At 39.9% G+C, this 22,582-nt stretch overlaps 1 protein-coding gene across 9 annotated transcripts in view; it reads left to right on the plus strand.

Annotated features, from left to right (window-relative positions):
* Positions 1–22,582, plus strand: part of LOC118422709 (AT-rich interactive domain-containing protein 1B-like) — a 53,475-nt gene that overhangs the window by 1,421 nt on the left and 29,472 nt on the right. The window contains exons 1-6 of one of the 9 annotated variants that reach the window (XM_035830428.1): positions 2,264–4,952; positions 11,768–11,974; positions 12,656–12,811; positions 14,515–14,559; positions 16,609–16,653; positions 17,634–17,738. In XM_035830428.1, the coding sequence (XP_035686321.1) occupies positions 4,944–4,952; positions 11,768–11,974; positions 12,656–12,811; positions 14,515–14,559; positions 16,609–16,653; positions 17,634–17,738 (567 nt within the window). In that variant the 5' untranslated portion in view covers positions 2,264–4,943. Of the gene's footprint in view, positions 1–2,263; positions 4,953–11,767; positions 11,975–12,655; positions 12,812–14,514; positions 14,560–16,110; positions 16,222–16,608; positions 16,654–17,633; positions 17,739–22,582 lie in introns of those variants that run through there. The other 8 variants (XM_035830420.1, XM_035830427.1, XM_035830421.1 and 5 more) reach the window with 8 other exon arrangements.

The raw sequence follows: 22,582 nt of genomic DNA on the forward strand, positions 1-22,582 counted from the left end.
AGGGCCCGATCGCGGGCTGTAGCGGGGAGATAGCGTCTGTTCTGGCGGCTGCAGAGCCCGTTGAACGCGCTGGACGGGCGCCGGCGGCCCGCCAGAGTGCATGAAATTGACTCAAGTTTTTGAATTGTGGAGGTAAATCCTGATAGTTAGAGGACAGCTGGGCATTCTGAGCCCGATCTGCGCGCTGATTGGCTCATCCCACTTGTCAAACAAACCATTAATCACCCCCTGTCATAATGATACTATTCATTAGAAGACGCTGATTGGGCTGGAGGGTGTTGAGTTTCTTGGAAGAGGGAAATAGAAACTATAAACTTGTCCCTTGCCATGGTCTGGGGATGCAAAATCATGACATTCTTACGAAATACCTGCAAATTTGATTTCTTCTCTGGACGTTGAGTTGCAAGGCACACATGACCTGGCATTGGTGTTTGATCAGGTGCAAATGCATTGGATTCACTATTAGATTGTAGAATGCAATAGTAGTATGTAACAAATGCTAAGTTTTACCTTGTACATTACCTTGATATCCCACCCTCAGAATAATGATTTCTTTTCAGGTTATTATATCTTCGTACCCAGCATCTTCAAGTTCTTGCTTGCTTTGGTGGCAAACAGTGTATATTACACGTCTAGTTTCAACAGTTACAGAATCATTTATAAGATCGACACTGAGATCATAGAAAATTTTTTTGGACCTTTTGGTGGTTGATTGACATCTACAGTGAAACTTGTATAAGCGACCACGTCCGTAAGACGACCATCGGCCTATTACGACCGCTTTTGGCCGGTCCCGATTTTCCTCCCCATAGACACAAGCATTAAGCGACGTGGCCAAAGCGACCACTTGTCTTCTGTGACCGCGACCACCCCGAATCCGGTCCGCCCGCGACCGAAATGTTGCCGAAGACGACCGCGTCATTTTCAAGTGTGTAGTGGACTCGATTTTTGATGATATCCGCTAAAATCGGCTTGTGTTTTGGCGAAGAAAACTTGCCGAAACGACTGCGTCATTTTCAAGACTGTCGATGTTTGATGATAACTCGCGAGAAATATCGCTAAAATTGGCTTGTGTTTTGGCAACTAAAATGTTACCGAAACCACTGCGTTATTTTCAAGGGTATAATAACATCGATTTTTTATCATAACTGCCGGGAAATTACGGCAAAATCTGTGTGTTTGGGTTCTGTTATCACGCCGAGCCAAAATCAAACATGGCGCCCAAGAGGTCAAACGGTGTCATTGGGAAAGTCCACTGGAGTGTAGGTAGAAATGTTGCGTGCGTTGTTATTATACTCTACATTTAAACCCTACAAAATGCAAAGTTATTTTCATAAAACTTGTTTAAAGTAAAGGTAACAGATATAAGATATCTTTATGACTTTATAACACATTTTATTAGAGAATAAAAGGTGTCTGTGTGTCTTTTTGAGAAACTGCTCACCCTTGCTTCTAGTGAAGCGTCCATTTGTCAACATGAGTCATGTTTGGAAGCGTCGGTGGGTTTAAACTTGTTTTTCTCGGCAAATTTTCGCCTTCTATGCAGCGTTGAGACTTTAAGACCCGCGCCAGAAGAGAAACAAACTCACCCACATTATTTTCATGGGTAACAGCGTTGAAATGAACCATTTATTTTTCTGCCGTGCTGCCGATTTGAAAGAAGGTTCCCGTCTTGTCGGGCATGTGTGCGCATGCTTTTTGCAAGCTTTTTGTTATGGCGGTAAGCTCCCCAACTTATTTCTGACCCGTTGGCTGTGATTCACAAAGTAAAAAGATAGGCAATTAGCGTTGTGAACACGAAAATCGCATTTTAAAACGCTCGTGGGGCGTCGGGTTATCCACTGAAAACAGCGATGTTTTTGTAGCAATATGGACCATTGTCTTGACGGTGTCGCCCATTCACAAGTTTTTGACAGACAATGCCGGCGGGAAAAATGACGCTGCTCCGGCTACAAAAAGCTACGAAAATTTGAAAGAAGAGCAATAAATTTTGGAAACGTTTCAATTTTACATCAGTTGGTATAACAATACTATATGAATCATACAGGAAGACAGTTAAATAGTGATAATGTTTCTCATGTGCAAATGTACCTGAGGTTCGTGGAATTAAACTATTTTAAAGACCATTAACTTTGAAATCATTGTGTCTGTCCTATCTTGTCACTTTTTCTTTCTTTGCACAAGAAGACCACGTGTCTAAAACGACCACTTTGCACTGGTCCCCAGGGTGGTCTTCTTATACAAGTTTCACTGTATCTTGAATCTCTTAATATTGCTCCGGCAGTCGTGAATGGGTTGTCTCCATCATCAGTGGTCCCCATGTCCAGCAGTTACTAAAAAGTTGCTTTTTCAAACCTTGGGTTGAAATTATCTAGGCAGTGGGCTGTCAGATTTGTTTTCGTCTTGTATATCTCAGAAGTTATATTATGCAGCTAGAAAGAAATTCTGTTATCTAAAGAAATCGTTTTTTAAGTTTGATTTTTGAGATGACGTTTTCTTGCTGGAGAAGTACTGATTAATTCTAGAATGATAAAAAAATGTTGAAACAAAAATTTATTTCAGTAAGAATCGATCCTAAGTTTTCTAGCAAAAGGGAAAGGAATCTTTTCTTTGATGGATATAAGGCTGCAGCTATAACTCACTATCTGCTTGAACTTATGTAAAAAATGTTCACAAAAGGAACGTTTCTAAGGAGAATGTCAAGACTCAAGTTGAATAAACTTGAAGCTTTGTGTGGGCAAAATACAATTGCACACAAATCTTCGAGGAAGTGGTTTGAAAGGGATGTGTATAACAAGCGCTTACAGGGGTATTGTCATTGTCAAGTCTTTTTGTAGTGTTTTGAATGGTCTCTTATACTTTGTTTGGTATTTGGTCTCCTTGAGAAGTTGATAACTAGAATGCACCTGTTGCTAGTAGGTGTTGGGGTTTCCCCTCTGAGACATATAAGCTAGGTGTCAGGAGAAAGGGAATACCTATTGATGATTCCTGCCTAACTAATCCAATGTCAGACAGCTGTGAAGGCTTGACTTGATAGTAAGGTTGGCTGAACTGGATGGAAAAATTGATCATCTAGAGGTGTACAGTATTATGTGTCACCTTTAGACAAAAACATAATCGGTATTGTAATGTTTTCGGTGATATTATCTTTGCAGTGACATCTCCACTGTGAATTCATAATGCCAGGAATATGCAATGTCAATGTCTAATCACTGTACAACAGAATTGTGTCAACCATGCCTATGAAATCCCTTTATTTGCAAAATTGAGTCCCCATAAAAAAATACATGTATTTTTACTACCTGTTGTGAAATCAAAAGGTGTGATATTTGTTGTTGTTGGCATTTAAGTGAAACAAACAAGAAAATGTTATCAAATGATAGATTTTTGCAGTGAAAAATCACAGGAGAGAGAAAGAATGATATGATAATAGTAAGACAGTTGTAGAAAAGATATGTATACTTGTTTAATTGTATAATTTAATTGTTTGGTATGGTTTTTTTTTTGTTCAGGGTGCCCCTACAAAACTCATTTCATTCTACAAAAGTCATAATAGGAAAAAAATTAGGAAGGGACACAGTTGACAGAATATGCAGTTTTACCATCTAGATTCTGGCGATGTGAAATCTGTTAGTATTTCTTCATGTCATAGATGGAAGTATACTCATTTTTTTTTTTAATTTCTTTTTCAAATACACAAGGCCACATAAACATGGAATTTATCTAATATAAACTCAAGGACTCAAATTTGATTTTTTTAATCTTGAACAGAGTCTTGATCTGTACAAGATTGGAGAAACATTGGTATTGCAATTGCTTTTTACATGATTACGACAAGTCAACTATTTTGATGACAACTGCAACAGCTTTACATTGTAGCTTCATGTATTGGGAAGCAATTTCTAGAACAAAATGTCATATATACTAGGAGTTAGTTCATGCAAGACCTAAAATGTAATTTTTTTTAAAATTCTGTTTGTTTGAAACAATATGTTTTTGGTTTGCAAAGGAGATAATTCCCAAAAAGTGTAATACATTTGATGTTGCATTTTTTAGTCCGTGAGTAAAAGTTGCAAAAACAGATCACTGGCTAACCTTTATCTGATACTCCTGATATAAGACAGGCACAATTTTGCTTGGCAGGGACTATCTGACATAAGGTCAAGGGTTAAAGTTCAGCAACAGCTAACAGCCTGACAGGTAACTGCTTGGTTTATTGTAGTGATGTTGTATGGTGTGTTAGAATGTGTTTGCAGTTCCCAAGTTAGCTAGATCGCTGGGAAAAATTGGCTAAGGCATTTTGTGTGTCAGAGATTGGCTGTTGTAGCTATCCAGGCTAGATTTTCAGTCACATTGCAAAACAGGTTCAACATGTACACTATTTCAACGACTCCCAGCAAAGGTAAGACCCAGAGGTGTGAATTTATTGTACATGTATCAAAGTGTACCTGAGGCTGAGGGATTTTTACAGCCAACCCATCAGCTTTGACTGGTGACATTTGTGTTTTGCGAAAGGATCTTCGTTTATGGATAGTGAACATCTCATGTGTTTACAGTTGTGAGCAGTGGTGGTTGTATCTGTTCCACGCAGCATGAAGCCATTACCAGGTTGTAAGTTGAGTGTGCCTGACTGAAGCACTCCCAGCCCTGTCATGTGGCTGTGTTATTGTCAGGATGAACAGCTGATGTTGTGTCACCTCTGACCCCCATGCTTGAGTGTTTGGGCTTGCCTTGGCCCCTGTGGGATCACTTACTAGTTAGGCAGCCATGAATCAAATGACAATAGAACTTTCCACCTGCTGTTAATGGGGATGTAAGGTGCAGGGTTGATGAACCCTGCTGACCTTTAACCTCTCCCATTCATCAAGACAGCCCTTTGTAAACCTGGGACCCCTGGCCTGGTACATGGTGTCTGGGATAATGTTGATTCTGGCCATTCAAAGATGTCACAGGTGCGTACAGACTGAAGATGGCAATATGATGGAGAAATTATGAAGCGAATAGTGGCATATATGATTTTGGAATGACTCAAAGCAGCTGAGGTAGAAACTGCTTGTGTGATTGTGTTCTTGTAATGAATTGCTGTCTTGTCAGACGTATTCAATGAATTGTCTCAGCCTTTGTTTAGTTGAGGGACTCCAGATCTAGGTGAATCAGCCAGAGCCCTAATAAACCTGTCTTCAATTGATTTTCCTGTAGTTATGTTGAATCAGCCAGTCAGTAAAGCTGTCTTGAATTATTTTTCCTGTAGTATGTTCAACCAGCCAGTCAGTGAGTCACTTCCTCATGGGTGTCTGGGTAACAGTGCTATGTTTTTCCAGCCAGGAAGTAATATGCAGTTAGGCCTCTTGTATTCAACCAATTGTTCAGTCAATTCTGTCTGTCACAAGTTGACAAAAATTGGCCAAAAATTTTTGTTGGATTTGTTGTTATTTATCTGTATTCATTGTAAACGTTGTAGATGTATATACTCCATTACTAATTTAGTAGATAACCTTAAATTCTAGTGTACAGAAGTATAAAAGATATTGTGGTAAAGAATACTAGACTTGTAGATAACAGATAGTGCACAACTGATGTAATGGTAACCAGACTTGTACAGCCCATATGATACAGGCTGCTGTCATTGCTTTACTTAGCTCTTAAAAAACACGTATTTCATGTTTGCAGTTTTGAGACTTTGTGACAAGTAGACTATATTAGAATGAAAATAAAGTTGTCTTAGATCTGCCAAGACAGGGTTCGAAATACACATGCTTAACTTGCAACTTGCACATTTGTAATTTTTGAGATGCCTTTGTTTGTCTGACGGAGATCATCGCCGGTCTTCAGTAGGTTATAAATAATCAAATTTGGCTTTGCTGCAAACTTACACGCTGATTATATGGATATCTTTCCAAAATTTTAAGTTTTGTCTATACAGTCAAACCTGCCCGAGCGACCACCTCTTCTCAGCGACCACCTGGCCATTTCGACCGCTTTTTCTCGGTCCCGATTTATTTTCCCATTGACGTAAGCATTAAGCGACCTTTTCTCAACGACCACCTGGCCAACGCGACCGGCTCAAATTGGGACCTATAACGACCGCATCATTTTCAAGATTGAGGTTTTCATCGATTTTTTATGATAATTAGCGTGATTTTGTGCCGAAATCGGCCAGGTTGCGTCGGATTTTGGGGTTAAATTTACAGTTTACAGTGTGCGTGTTGTATTTGACATTAAAGACCTCGCTTCTTTGCGTGCGTGCAGTGTGCTTGCTATTTGCCATTAAACACAACGGCAACCATCTATACTTTGCATCGGGCATGTTTTGAGTCAATACTCTTCTCAGCGACCACCTGTCCAAATCGACCGTTTTTTTCCGGTCCCCCGGGTGGTCGTCTTGGGCAGGTTTGACTGTATTTTCATGCGCCGATTTCTGTCCGTCAAAATTGACAGAATGGGCAAAATTCTTAACCGTCTTGAGCAGCAACATTCCGCCAAAGAACAGAATGATGGATGCTGGCTAGAACATTGCAATGCAGTATAGACTTGTATTTTGCATGTAAATTTTTCAAATTGCACATAGATTTTTTGCCAACTTGCAATTTTGCATGTAGCCAAAAAAAAGTATTTCAATCCCTTCAAGATCAAAAGTTTTTTCTTTTAATATCATTGAAGCACCACAAAAATTTATAACCTTTTAACCTTGGATGCTTTTAATAGTTGTAATTAGTTATGCTCATGTGAAATTGAAATGATCTATTTCTAGCTTTTCCATTTCCTCTTGCTATTTGTCATATGTCAGAATAGACATGCCCTATAGCCTACTCAGACTGCTTCGTGCTTTAAGATCTCTCGGTATGGACATATTCTAATTTCGTAGATTGTTATTTGGTAGGTGCAGATTTTTTGTGATTTTTTTATGCCGTCTAGTTCATAGCCTGATTCAAGAAATATAATTTACCGAATTAGTGAATCCAATACCCATTTTGTAAAAAGATGTTTTGAAATTTGGAAGAAATCTGGTAAATCTGCATACATCAACATGAAGCTCTTAACATACTGCCCAATTTTTAGTGATTCTTGTACTGTAGATTTATTTGTTTTTGTGGGGACTAAATTCGTGGTAGCAGAGAAAACAAGATTTTTGTGATGTTTTAAGTTCGGGGTTTAGATAATTCTGTTGCACAATGGGAAATCATATTCCTGGCATCATAATTTTGTGCTTGAATGGTCTTCTTGAAAACAGCAAAAATAAAACCACATCAAGACATTTGCAAATGTACAGTAGTTTCAACTCTGTCTAGTTACCAATTCATGGCGCTTTTGGGGAATTGAAACGAAAATTATCATGTTAATGTTAGAAAAATCTAATGTGGCAGTTTTTTGATAGTGTAGGTTAGTTAATAAAAAATGTGAGAGCTGTTGTCTGGTATCACCCAATTAATCTGGCTTTCTTTATTTCTTAATAATATCAAAAGTGTAAGTCGAATATTTCAATTTAGTAGATATTTCAAGAGCTTCCTTTAGATACATTATGTAACGTAAATGCTTGGGGCAATATTCTCCCTATGTGAACTGCACTTGTACTTTTGTAGCCTTTACATCTCCACACACTGTCCCTTGCATGGGTCATTTGTCTTCTCCCGCCTCCTTTGATTTAGACAAATCTTGGCACTCTCGCCATAACACCTATATAAACCTGTTGTTACGGGTTAAATAACTGTCGTCCTAGTCCTAGGGTCGACCTTGTCTTGACACTATGGGTTAATACTTGTGAGAGAACTACCTCCTCTGCCATGCTTGACAGATAGGAATGTCCATGGCAATCATGTCCAAAGGCCAACTTTCTAAATATATCCCACATGGCTTGGTGGCTTGTTCATTCATGTTTGTCCATTGATAATTGGGATATTGATGCCTGGGGAGGTTGGAAGAGTTAGGCAAGCGAGAAGGTCTCCCTGTCTGTTGGTTAAGGAGCAGGTGGGAGGAAGATCAGTGCCAGCGAAGGTGTAACGATTTAAGATAGTACTATCCTGGAGTATCTCCTTGATGTATAACATGCTGTGTTGGACTATGGTTAGTAAGAGATTTTCATCTTAAGCTTGGTACATGACCTCTGAACTGCGCTCATGCCTGTCCAACATTTCTGTTGTACTGACAGAAGTTGGTTCTGTAAGACATTTAAGCTTCTGTTCTGTTTGCAGTGATGATCTAGGTCTTCATATGAAGTCAATTGCCCTCTGTATTCAGGATGCTTCTGATGCAGTACAATTGATCAAAGAATGTTTTTTCCTTCAGTCATGGACAATCTGAAATTTACCATTACAGCTTGGTCAATGTGACAGAGGATAGTGGACATAGTCTGAAATGTCATTTCCAAAATCATAACCAGTTGCTTGAGTAATACTTTTTGGCATATGTTATTAAATTCATTTACAACAGACAACTTCGTTTGTTTTCCTGTGCATTCAGTGAACTGAAGTTTTTCTCAAAATATCTGTCACTGGTTATACAATTTACAGGTTAAAATTGAAAATTCTAGGCAAAAATTCAAAGAGCATCAACCTGATGGGACAATTTGTGCAATGTGATTGTTTAAATACAGCATTCAAAAATTGTTGGCAGTTATGCATGTTGTCAGTGTTGTCACATGAATAAAGATGCTTTCCTGGCTTCTTGGATAGGATTGAATGTGTAAACAGCTTGATAAAAAACTTCTGAAGTGCAACATGAATTTCCCCAACACAGAGAACATCTTATCCTCCTAAATAGACTTTTTACATTAAAGAGGCTTGTTTATTTATTGCTATTACATCAAAATCTTTGGCCATAAAAGCCATGGTTATTTGGAAATGAAAGGTTTAATCTGTAAAATTTGCTGTGTCCATTTTAACATTCTCCCTGCTAATGTAACTTTTTGGCACCAACTTTGTATTGGATTAAAGGTTGGGAAGCAAGGAGAAATGTGCAGGAAATTGGATACCACAAACTTTTTCCATGGTTTCAGTCCATTTATATTGTGCTGAATGAGAGGTGAAACATCACAGGAATTCTCATCAACAAGCAAACACCATGTTTTCTTTGATGTTATAGATTGCATCACCACTCCTTTTCAGCCAACACAGTATATCAGTTGCCCTATGGGCTGCACCCAGAATCTATTGATACTTAATACCTAAACTCAACATTTTCATATTTGGCTCAAAATGACTCTATACAAGTATTGAAGACGTATAGGATTACCTGTTAAACTTAAAGTAAAACTTACAAGAGATTGAATTGGGAAAATGCAGCCCGGGATCATTGTACTTGCGTAAGTTTATTGTTGATAGTTTCAACTTGTTGATGGTAGCATGTTGTATTATTGGCTGTGGTGACACCACAGGGATGTTATGTCATGAGGCCTTGGTGTTGAGGTCCTGAGGTTTGCCCTCACCTTGTTTTGACACGTGGGTGTTATGCAGATTAGCCATGTGGCAAGGATGGGTTTACGTCATAAGGATGCCTCCATTCATCAAATTACGCCTGTATACAAATGCCCTGTTCAAACAATGATTATGACCCGGGGAGCCCTGGATTGTTTCCTGGCGGGCTTCCCCAATAATCGCTCAGGGTTTTTTGTTTCCCTCTCTGAAAAGATCTCTCTGGGTGAATAACCGTGTAAGGAGTGTGAAGGGTTGCTCTGACCACCACAGCACGTTTGCATTGTTCTCCTCACACAATGTTTGACATATCATCAACAACCACTTCTTTGTTGACCCATGCCAAGTGGGTAAGGCTATCTGTCAGGCTAAGGTAGGTTGATACATGCACAGACTCAATATTTGCTAATCAGAAGCTGGGTCCGCCCCCTTGTGGCTCTTGTAACCACATGTCTGGCACACTGGGGAGATGGTGTCCACTGGGGTTGGCATGGCAACCTGGTGGCTTTGGGGTTGTCCTGACCTGCACAGGGGAAGATCTTCACACAGACATGCAAATAAGGTTGTCTGGGGGATAATTATAGAGCCAGTTGGTAAGGACTCCTGACACTTGAAGTGAGGGATGTGCCAACATTTCAGGGCCACTGGTTGCTTGTGTTCCTAGATCTCTAGAGAGGATAGGCCCTGCAAGAAGTTCTGAAAAGTTGTGGAGTGAAGTAGTTACTCAACAGCCTGAGGGTGGCTGAATAGTTGAGACAAATCTTCCTGTGGAAGATGATGTACACAGAAAAGCTTTGCAGAAGTGATCAATTAAAGGATGGTTGGTTCAAGACAGGCTGTATCTGGTTAAAGCATTTTGGATATAGGGTACATGAATAGCTTTTGAGATCGCATTGATGGGTTTTGGACTGATCTGTGAGCATTTACGTGTACTTCCTTAGTTCCTGTGAATGCCTACAGCAGTCACTAAGAGGTTTTTCGTTACAAGTAAGATGTCTAGACTTTTATATTTGTAGATGTTCTGCAGTTCTTGGAAGGAATACCCAGATTTATCTGTCAAATTCAAGCAAAATTAGAGATGGGTACCAGTACAAAAAAATTCAGGTTCAGGTCCAGAGAATCAGGTGTAGACTTGGTCAAAAATTGCGTCCACTCATTTTTATCGGGTCCGTTTTTTACCGGTCGTGTTCTCTCCCATTCACTCATCCACCCAGGTCTTGGCTGGACTAGAGTCAGGATCTCTTTGCCGTAGGCATCGCTCATTAATTCGTGAGCCCACGTGTATTTTAATCCCATCATAGCACGTGGGGATGAAGAGCCTTGGGGGAATCTCTGCACAGAAAGAATAACCCTGCCAACAAATTAGCCCATTATTGCCCCGATCAGTCTCTATTGATAACGGGTCTTGACGGCCACCAAAATGCTCCAGGCTCAATTACAGGAGAAGAGTGCTGTGGCCTCCCAACCTGAACTGACTTGACCCCACTGAAAAGTGGATCACCTCCGTAATAACCATCGACTCCCTTTGATGTAATTGTTGTCAGCGGGCTTGAGGGGGAATCCCCCGGCAGAAATGAAATGCCTCGTTTAGCAATTCTGCGGATAATGTCAAGGGGAACTCCCCTCTTCATAAAAACATTTGGCGGTGAATAATTTAAGGCTGTGGAGAGCTTGAATGGGAGGCTTGTTTCACCTGCCACGTGCTTATGATGCTCGTGAGGACCGTGGAACATGACAAGACTTTGTCTCATGCGTAACCAGAACTCTTGGAGTTATTTGCCATGCTTGGGATGTCTTGGGCATTACTCTAGCACCTATAGGTGATGACATGGCTTGCTGCCTACAAAGCATATCCCATGGCTTATAATGTCCAGCTGAAATAGAACATGTACCTAAACATTATTTTGCCATACGCAGGGATTTGCTGTCTTATATGGATTTAAAGATATTCTGTGATTTTTAGATATTCCGTATTCATGCATTTCACACATGGCAACTAGGAGAAATAAATGCACTTAAATTTCTGATAGAAATGTGTCATCAAATATGCATTGGGTTGATGTCTATTTCCACTCATGATGTTACACAGGAATAGAGCAAATTAATAGCTGACGCATGTTGACGTATTTGCTCAGCATGGCTCGTGCCCATGCCAAGAAATGATAACTGTTGGAGTTGCTGTTTTACTTTGATTATTAAAATGAGAGCTTGAGCTCTGCTACCCAGTGCTATAGCATGTAGTTGACGTCTGAATGGACTGGACAAAGGACGCATGAAACTGCACCCGCCCAGTATTGCACGAGCCCTCTCCTCGGCCAGTCCGTGCACTCACCGCTTGTGTTTTGTTTGTTTTCACGCAGGGCCCGATGCATGAGATGAATCCGCAGATGGGCCAGAAGCGGCCGCAGCCTTACGGCGCCCCCTATGCTAACGCCAACCCCTACTCCCAGCAGCAGGGGTATGGGGGACAGCCGTACGGCCAGGGCTCCCCTCCCCGCTACCCGGGGCCTCCTCAGGGGAGGATGGCCAGCATGCAGGGGCAGCCGCCTCAGTACGGCAGGCAGCAGGTACGCATGGAAAGGGACAAGATTAATAAGTCATGCCTACGTTCAGTTTTCTCAGAAATATGTCTCTAAGACCTAGAGCTACTGCACACCATCTTGGTAACAATGCTACCTGTGCTTCCCTGTCATAAATAAATATCGAGTGTATTTGCAGCCAGTAGGTACCCAATTTTTTTAATAATGAGGCTGATTTATGTGATCACCTCGAACATGGGATCCCGGTTTTACGTCATGAATGGATAAGTTTATACCCCCTTTCCACTAGGACGGCGCTCTCGCCGCAACCTAAAATTTGACATATTGATCAACGAATTCTATAGAAAAGAAACAAATCTTTGTACACTTTTCGTGTTTTTTTGTCTTCTCAGTCACACTTTTACGTTTTGTATGATACACCTAACGTGAAAGCGAAGGTTACACATATCCTATTTAGGTCGCAGTGAGAGCGAAGCGCGATCGCCATCTAGTGGAAAGGGGCCTTAGAGATATAGAACGGGCATTTTACGTAAATTTAATTCAGTACTTTTGCATAACAAAATACTGTACCACATATGATTTGGATAACTGATGGACTTATCTGTCATATTTTTTTCCTGCAACTCTCATATATTCAGTATCTGTGTCTTTTATATGCCTTGTCTTGTACCGTATTGGGTATTAAAACTTGATTTTTTTTTTCAATAGATGCCACCCCAGTACAACCAGTCGGGACAGCAGGGGATGGGAGGGTACAACCAGCAGCAGCAACCCCCCTACTACCCCCAGCAACAAGGGCAGATGGGATACCAGCAGCAGGGGGGGTACCCCCAGGGCCAGCAGATGCCGTCACAGATGCAGCAGGTGTGTACATGATGACATTTGTTTTAAACGTTACTTAAGGATGTAACAGCTAAAGTTTCCATAGACAATTTGAATTTTCTGACTGGTTTTTAGTCTTCTTTCCCGTTACAATGTAGTCATGTTTGTCACCAGGTGCCAAGATAGTATCTACAGTGGTAAAAAAAATTCAAGCACAGAATACTAAGAAGTATCTTGGAATTCTTATTTTGCTATTTCCCTGTGGAATGGTTTGACAAATTTTCAACACTTTTACAATAGCACTGAGTTAATTGAGTATGGCAGCATTGTAATTAGTAAATTAAGTACAATTGGCAATTGTTATAATTTTCCATTGGTATACTGGCCTGCCACAAATTTGGCCAGAATCCTGTAAATGGGTAAAATTGGTAATAGATAGGGGCATCAAGGTTGTACTCGTTACTACTTCTAGTACTGAATAAGATATTTATGTATACTGATATGTGATGCTGCAAGAGATTCAGAAAAAATTTTAGTTAATTAGACAAAAGAAGTATCCTGAACTTAAGTGTATCTGAAATGTCAGGGCATGATTTCTTGCTGTTGCAAGCATCGTATATAACATAGAAGCATTTTTTCATCCCTAAGAAATCAAATTTGCAAAATCAGTAGTACGTATTTTGTGCATGATTTGTATTTAATAAGATATATGGTCCTCCACCAGGGCAAAGAATGGGATGTTAAAGAAGTCTTTCCTAGAATTAATGCTGAAATACATCCCTTGGAGCAGTAATTTTGTTAGGACAACTCTAATCAGTTGTGGTTGATTACTCACATTAGTAGTTGTCACAGTTGGAGTAGACCTGCATATGTTAGGGGATTCCCATCCTGAGCTGGCATTACTGCTCACAGGAGCATAAGAAGCACTAGGGGAGAAATTTGTCAAAGGAGGAAATCTGATTTCTATGGAAATATAGTCTCCATTTGAGGCGTGGCCCATTCTACCACCTAAGATGATTGGACTTGCCGCTTGGTAAATCATTTTAGATGGTGGGATCAGTAAGGTTGGAACAAATTTCTATCTGACATTTGAGCAGTCATAATTGATGTAAGACTGTGAGTACCTTTTTGTTCAGTTTAGCAATATGTTTGTGCATGTGCATGGCATGGCATATCTGTACTTACTTACTTAAGTATGTGTTGATAGCTTCTCAGTTTTACATTGCTAAACTATATTTGTTTGGGTGAAATTATGAAGAATCAAAAACAAGAAGAGAATCCCTACTGACTAACCTTATTTTTTCCAGGATTGTGAACGGACCAAAGTCTCTAACCTTAGAAATTTTGTTTTAATTTCTGTCGTGAAGAAATAGACGGTAAGGGTGGGCCCAAATAATGTTTTTCTTCCACTCTTAAATACAGCTTCTCTTGTCAACAGACTGTTTATCAGCAACCACCTGGTATGTGGGTCACCTGTGAAATGCCTCGAGCAAAAGCAACAAGTTCTGTAGTCATGGGGTGGTTTTTGTAGGATTGACTGCGTTCATGCCATTTTTGGCCATGTACTATCATGTAGTCATATTTGGCTACTTTTTCAGTACACACTGTAGAGCTAGAGGCTGACAGTATCCAAACGCAACCTAGAAGATGTGACATGGGGAAACGGTTGTGACAATTATTGTGATAGTCTCTTTGTTTCCTTTCTTTCAATGTTTCATTTATTCCCTCAATCTCTGATGCTGCAGCTTCTGACTGAAAAGAGTGACATCGCCACCCTTCTCAAAAACAAGGTAACCCTTGACCTTGTTTGCTTGCCTGGCGAGCTTGTGCACATACAGTACCCTGAGATACATGGAGTCCTCTGGAAATACTAATCTCCAGGCAGATTTACCAGTGACATAAGATAGTATCAAAACTGGCCAAGGAGTACAGCTAGCCAAAGGGAGTCATCAGCCACAGGGTAGCCGGTAGCCATAGACACTCCTAGGCCAGCTTCACTCCTCTAGCAGCTTTTGATACTATCTTATGGTGCCGTAGGATATGCTTGGAGATAATGCAAATACTGTAAAAGGGGAAACATTTGCTTGGATGTAATTTTGTAGCAGGGAGTAAATGGATTGTTAGCAGTGGTTCTAAGTTCATGGTTTAAATAAGGCAGTAAGCGAGAAGAAGACAGATAAATGTTCACAGTGAATACATCACTGCCCAAATCGTGAACATAAAGCCACTTTGAACGTTACCCCTTTTACAGTATACTTGCCATTTCACTGTAAATCTGCATGCTGAAACAAAAGTGGCTTTCTTTTGGTTAACCTATCCATGTATGACCAGATCACCTGTCTAGTGACATTGATGTATTGCACAGCCAGGCAGTATACCCAACCAAACATGTCCCAATCGTACCCATTTATCTATGTAGTACCCACTACAATCCTGTTGTAAGTGTCGTTAACAGTAATGCTGCAAAAAGTGCACATGGCTGATGCTACTGTACACATGTCTGCATGTGAATCCTTCTGTAGTATTACTGTCAAGTGCACTTTATACAGGATAGTGGCAGGTACTACATAGATAAATGGATAGAATATCAAAGAATATAAGTGATGCTGCTTTCCAGCAATGAAAGCTCCACAAGGCTAGTACTATCCTCTTCAATCACCAGTAAGTGTCCCTGTTTCGTAATTGAAGTGTGTTGAGATTTTCATTCTGGCTCTGAAGTACCTGGTCCACCATGGTTTGGACTTAAAGTTAACAGAAACCATGTAATATGAAATGTGCACAGACGTATTCTACAGTTATGGCGTACTAAAAACATCTCAACGTAGTGGTTTTATGTTTCCGGTTTTTGGATTGAGCTCACCACCACGAATTCATAACACCATTCTCACCAGGAAGTTTCAAATGTGTCTCTTTTGTATGACTACTTAACTGCAGAATAGTACCAATTTGAAACATTTCAAAATCCCTGCTACTGAGAAATAAAACCACAGCAAAAGTAAATGAGCAGGTATATTCTGTTTTATTGATTATGAGCACTTTAACTAGGTAATAAACATCTATTTGAGTCAGAAAAGACATTTAAACTTGTAATTCAATAACCCGAGCACGAAAGTCATCTATAAAAGTATATACATGTACATGCTGTGGTAATGCATTGAAACATGAGAATTTTATTTTTCCATTCACAGGTTTGATCAAGTTTAGTGACATTTACGATTGTTGCCGATTGTTACAGATTATAGCTGAAATCCTGTTACGATAAGTGCCTGTATCAGCTACTATGATGTGAAACATACATGGAAAGGTCAATCAAAAGTCAGCCATGTCTGGCATCTAAATGTCATGATCGTTGCACAATGTCAGTTGTACATGTTCCGTGGCGAGTCGTGTATCTCGGGTACTGTTCAGTCCTGCCCTGCGCTGTCATCTACATTCTGCTCTATTTTTGTCAAGTAGAGTTGCAAGAACGGGAGAGGTAGAAACAGCCATTACACTTCCTAGCATGATCCTGGTTTTAACTAAGCAAGTTTTAGGGAAGGGGGGGTTTGTGTAAACAAAAAACTTAATGTGGTACTAAGAGAAGGAACATATGCAGTCACAATGGCTTCTATACAAGAATTATTTCTTTTTTCTGTTTGACTGTTACCTGTGCTACTGCCCATTCGATTTCTCGCAAATAATTACCCCCCTCCACATGTTTTGTGGTCTGTCCCTGTGTTCCTCTTTTTGACTGCAGGAAATTAAGGAAGTTAGTCAGTTGCATATAACAGTTTTATGTGGTGAATGTTTAGTAGACTTCCTACATGCATTGATGATAAACTCAATCTCTGATATTTCAGCTTCTTGGTGATAAGGGGGATTTGTCAGCTCTGATGCAAAACAAGGTATAAATGCCCAAAGTGTTGCCCTGCTTTCTGTGTGATACTGTACTAAAGTACGGCCTGTGTGGGCGTCATGCACGGCTGTTTCCTCATGCACTCATACCTAACAGCAGCATCATAAGCTCACTATCATTGAGAAGTTATTATAAGAACGGCACCTTTGAAGATTATCAAAAAGGGCCGTATTTAGTCTACTTCTGTAATATAATATTTTTATATGCATGATGAACAAACCTTGCTCTAAGGAATAACATTCAAGAATTCCTTTGATATATATATATAATGGGATACTTGGAGAGGATATTTCCATCATTTCAATAATTACCTTCCTGATCCTATGCTTGGAGAATGCATAACAGAAATGTATTTATTAGGTTTATCTTCCGTGCTGTCATCTGTGTTTTATAAACAGTTAACCGCCATTTGAATATAACTATTCTAACAATTTTTCTATGTTTAGCTGTTGTCACAACCAAGCGTGAGAACCATTTTTTGAAAATATCTGGTTATTGGGACAAACATTCTCCTGTTTGGCTGTCAGTTTTCTTGTGATTTGTTGACATCGCAGTGAAAACATTTGCATCATTTGATTTTTAGGTGTGAGACAGTACCTTAACTATTCATACATTTGTTATAGTCTAACACCTAAACAAATGAAACAATTGTTTTCATAATCATAAAAACTAAAATGATCAGCCTAACAGTCGTTTTATTGCCATGGAAACAGTTGTTTCATGGTTTTGTTTTCACCAGAAACCATAACTATCATTTCTGTTATGTTTTGTTGTCACCTAAACAAATGAAACAAGTGTTTTCATAATCATAAAAACTAAAATCATCAGCTGAACAGTCATTTTATTGCCATGGAAACAGTTGTTTCATTGTTTGGTTCTCACCATAACCATCATTTCTCTGTTTGTTACGTTTTGTTGCCATCGAATCTGAACTGTTTCTTTACGTTTGGTGCGTTTGGTTACCACCAGGGTTTTCCCGGAGTGCGGTCTCCTCCGACCGTTGTCCCCAAACCTGTTCCCGCGCCTGACGAGGGTGTCCTCGCTAGCCAGCTCGCTCGCCCTCCCAGTCTACCGGTTCGTCCATTTCATTTATTTTCATACCTTCTGTTTTACCACCTCTATCTTCTTTCACTCTTCCAGTCACGTCATTTTTCATCCTTTGTTTAGGAAACTGCATGATTTGCTTCATATTTTGTACTACATGCTTATTCACGTGTGTATTTATGTTTTGGATTTCTTCTGTTTTGTTAAGATACATAGCCGTTAAACCAGGTAAAGCAATTAAATACACCTTCCAGCCACCCTTTGAAAAGTGAATGTTTGTGTGAATCCCCACAAACTGGAAGTTTTTCTGTGTTGAAAAGGCACAATAAGCATCCATTTTCGCATTTTAGACATAATGACAGTGAAGCTCATATCCAGTTTCATGTCAAGTGAGAGAATTAACAAACACTTGACTATTTTCTGGCTACTCTGAATTGATGCATAATCAGAATATTTGTCACCAAATGATAGTAGTCTTTCCAGTTATGTCTTCTCCATTTTGCTGTTACGTCTGACAGTCAATATTGCAAACACTTGACTATTTCCTGACTACCCTGAATTGATGTATAATCAGAATTTTTGTCCCCAAATGATCTATTCTGTAAAGAAGAGAAAATTCCTCTGAATATTCAGAAGTATAATCTGGCATTTTCCACCAAGAAATTTCATTGTCTTTGTGAAAAATTTTATTTCGTGATATTGATGGTATTTTCTTCATATATTTTGACACCTTTGTTATATTCTGTTCAAAATCTGGTTCCCTCACATTGTAGCAAAGAAATCTATCTCTGTCTACTTTCCATTGTAACAATCCAGCCAACAAATTGGAAGTAGACTCTCAGATAACAGCAAGTTTTGGTGTGGAAGGATATGTTCTTTGTTTGTGGTGATCGGCTCCCCGGGGATACAGCAGCACACACACATGGTGCAGAGGGAAGTGAAATGTCCTGGGGCTGCCTATTGAATCCTCCATCCACCTGATTCACATGGCGGATAATTCCACGCACCCCAGCTGTCACGTTCACAGAGTAGGCCAGTGAAAGTAGTCCACACGCGTAGATAACTGCACAACCCAATTTCGACAGATTTTGTCCTGTTGTTTTATCTGATTTATGTAACATCTGTTACAAAGGGGATGTTTTTTTTTATGCCAGGTAGATTTATAATTTGTTACTAATTGGAACAACTGACATTAGAATATCATTGGGAAATGATGTTCAGGTTCACTTTGTTAGATATGTAGCAGAATAGAGTGTAATTTTTGGAAAGAAATTGAATTTTTCTGTTATTTTCTGCTTCAGTAGTGCAGTTCCTTAGTCATGGGGCCCATGTCACATGTAAGCACACATGAGGCACTGGTCACATGATTGAATTTTTCAGCACATCTCATCCTGTTTGCCTCACAGATTGAACCCAAATCCCCTTAGTTTCGATGGTAGCAGTGATAGATGTCTCTGTATACCACTGGCCTAAAGTTTAGTTGGTTCCACATAGGCCTGTGCACCCCCCATAAGTGAGTCAATGGCCCTCCCCCAGTCTGCCAGTGCTGATAGCATGCATACATGTCTGCCAGTGAAGGACACGTTATTTGCCGAAAATTCTAACTCCTCCAAGAGTGGGCAATTCTCCCCCAAATCATTGTCATCGTGTCCGGGAAATGCCAAGGATCTTAAACTTGGTCCTCTTTGTTGTTATTTCATCACCGATTTTCATCTCCAAGTGAAAATTGTGGGCAGGCAGAGTGGAATTGATAGGCAGTCGTTTGCCCTTCTGTTCTACAAAGGCCATGCCCGGGACTACTTTTCATGCAAATGAGGAGACTTATAAATAAACCATTATGCTTTCAGCCTAATGGCAGGGAACAATGGTGTGCATGATAACAGGGCACTTCCAGTAGTTGTTGTTGATCCCTGGTAGCCCAAAATGACAAATTTCATGGGAAAAAGATGTAAACACGAGGAGGATTCCGTGTCAGTGTTGAATAACTCAAGGGGGAGCCAGCTGAACCAGTGGTTTGCAGGCCCAGGGAAGGGTCGCCCCTCCCAGCAGATGTGGGGAAGAGAACCCAAATGCATTGTGTCAGCCCAGTAAATGAGGGCAGGCAGTATGCAAATTGGGGCCCCTTGTGTATACTGTGTTCACATGGAGTTGCTTGGCGTTCTTTCAACCAGATTCCTATCTTTGAGGAAAGAAAATATGTAGTTTCTCAATTAAACAAAGGAAAGGATGACTTTGGAAAGTGTAGGAAAATTTTGTAAGGCAGGATTCCTCATGAAAGCTTGGGTAGCAAGGTTTTTTTTTTATTGTTGTTGAAACTAGCAACCCTGCTTTTTGTCTATGGGGAGGCCAACTTCTCCAACCTGTCTGTCCACATATAGTTGTGTCAGACAAGACTACCTGTCCTTAAATCATACACATTAGGTCCAGTTCTTGTGCCCTTTTCATTGGGTTGGATTTGCTTGCTAATGGGTAGTGGACTGTTGGAGGACAGAAGTCAGTATGGGGGGCTGGAAAAGGGGGCTTTTTCCCTGTCAAGCTTTCCTCCCATGTTTTATTGTTGGCATGACAGTGCCCAGCCACACAGTTGTGTGCCACCTGAGGCACGCCTGACATGCATCCGTTTTCTTTTTAATTTTGCCGCACTTGCTTGCCGGCTCCTGCTCAGTGGTGCTTGAATATATTATCCTCTGGACCCGCTCTTGAATTAATGGTGCCGCTGGCAGGCGCAGGGAGAGATTGGTTTGTTAAATAATGCGCTGACCTCTGGACGGGTTGTCTTGTGCATTGAGCCGCGCACGCCGGTGGATTGGACCAATCCACGGGGTGGACAAAGAAAGCGAGATGGAGCTGTGCTTCTTCTCATCTTCGGTTTTAATTACTGCGGATGTTGTCCCATTTTCCGAGGCAAAAGTGACAAATTGGAGCGCTGGTTCTAGGGAGGACGTGAATGCCCTTTACAACACAGAATGCAGGGCAGCGATCGATAACGCTGCTTTTTTGCATACTGGAGTCGTGATTAAACGCCACTTGCAAATATCTCAGTTCAGTCCAAAAAATGTTAAAAATAGCAATTTTAGATGTACTTCTTACAACAGAATATTTTCATGGGAAGCAAAAGCAATGGTGTTTGGTGTTGTATAAGAAACTGTTGGAAGGGGAATCCTTTATTGGATCTCATGTATTGGGTCAGAGGCGGGTAGGCTCTAGTGTATTGAGTTTCGTTGCAAATGAGGTTTAATATAGAGGCTATGACTGGGAGTAGCCAGGCTGGCTGGCCAACTTTATGGGGTCCAGATAAAAGCTGCGTTTGCAGTTCTGGTATAGTGAGGGTTACCATTATACGAGAATGTGTTTCGCACAGTCAGATTTGAAAACGTAACATTCTGACTTGCTGTATTTCATAGTGTTGTAATTTTTGAATCACAAACATTGATTCCAACCAATCCATGTACTGTTGATTTAAATCTAAATCTTAATCTAAAATCTGTTCATGACAAAGTAACGCTGTCAATTTACCTGCTTCTAAAATGTCAAAAATTCACTCATAGTTTTTCCCCAAAAATTGTACTGAAATCAAAACACTTTGTTACATCAAGGGACTTGTTTGTTAGTTTTGATTTTGTGGTCGGCATATTTCTTCCCAGCATGTTAGAATAACAAGGATATTCTCATGACTATTATGTGCCTGAAACATTTCTTGGATAAATTATAATTGTGATATTTCTGGTATGGATATTATTGTATAACTATGACAGGAATACTTGGCAGGTGGAAGGTTAAAGGTCAGTGCCTTTTGTTGGTGAAACTGATCCTCTGGCATTGTTCCCCTTGGCGTTTGCAGTTCTGGTATAGTGAGGGTTCTCCATTATACGAGAATGTGTTTCGCACAGTCAGATTTGAAAACGTAACATTCTGACTTGCTGTAATTTCATAGTGTTGTATGTTTTGAATCACAAAATTAGTTCCGACCAATATATGTATGTAAATAATTTATCTAAAATCTGTTTTGGGCAAAGTGCCACTGTCAATTTACCCTCCTCCAGAAGTTCACAACTTCACTCTCATTTTCCCCCAAAAATTGTACCTGTCAAATGAAAGCAGTTTATTATGCAAGTGATTTTTTTTTGTTAGTTTTTGTTTTGTAGTTAGCATACGTCTACCCAGCGTTTTAAAATAACAAGGATATTCTCATGACTATTATGTACCTGAAACATTTCTTGGATAGATTATAATTGTGATATTTCTGGTATGGATATTATTGTATAATTATGATGGAAGGTTAAAGGTCAGTGCCTTTTGTTGGTGAAACTGATCCTCTGACATTGTTCCCGATTATAATATTCTATCTGACTAGAATATTGTCACATTTTCTGCATTGATGTGTCCATAGGTTGTAAAACACAAGTCTTGGAAATGCAAAGTTGAAGTGAAGAAATAAAAACATCTTTGTCTCTGCAAGTTAAACTTATAAGATTTATTTTTTTCGATGGCTGCTGTCAGCTTAAAGATTCAAAAATATGTCCATCACACTACATTCATGCCATGGAAAGCAACACATTACTGGAAAAAGCTGAAATAAAATATTGGCTGTCACGTGGCTTAGAATGCTGAAGAGAAAAAAACACATGCACTTGTCATCTGAATGAAAGAGTGTACAATGTATTCCCTGAAACCTTATCTTTGATCACATTGGTGTGTTGATCCAGGATAATTGTGTTGTCATGCTGGCTAATGTCAGTGGATCCAGGGTGTTTACGCTTGTCAGATTTCTTAAGCACATCCCAAAGAGCCTCTTACTCCTTGTAATACTTAGGATTTTACTGATGAATTCATTTTTCCACTTAAAGATGATCAGCTTTGTACAGATAATGCTG

Source organism: Branchiostoma floridae, chromosome 9, assembly GCF_000003815.2.
Source record: "Branchiostoma floridae strain S238N-H82 chromosome 9, Bfl_VNyyK, whole genome shotgun sequence".
NCBI lineage: Eukaryota > Metazoa > Chordata > Leptocardii > Amphioxiformes > Branchiostomatidae > Branchiostoma > Branchiostoma floridae.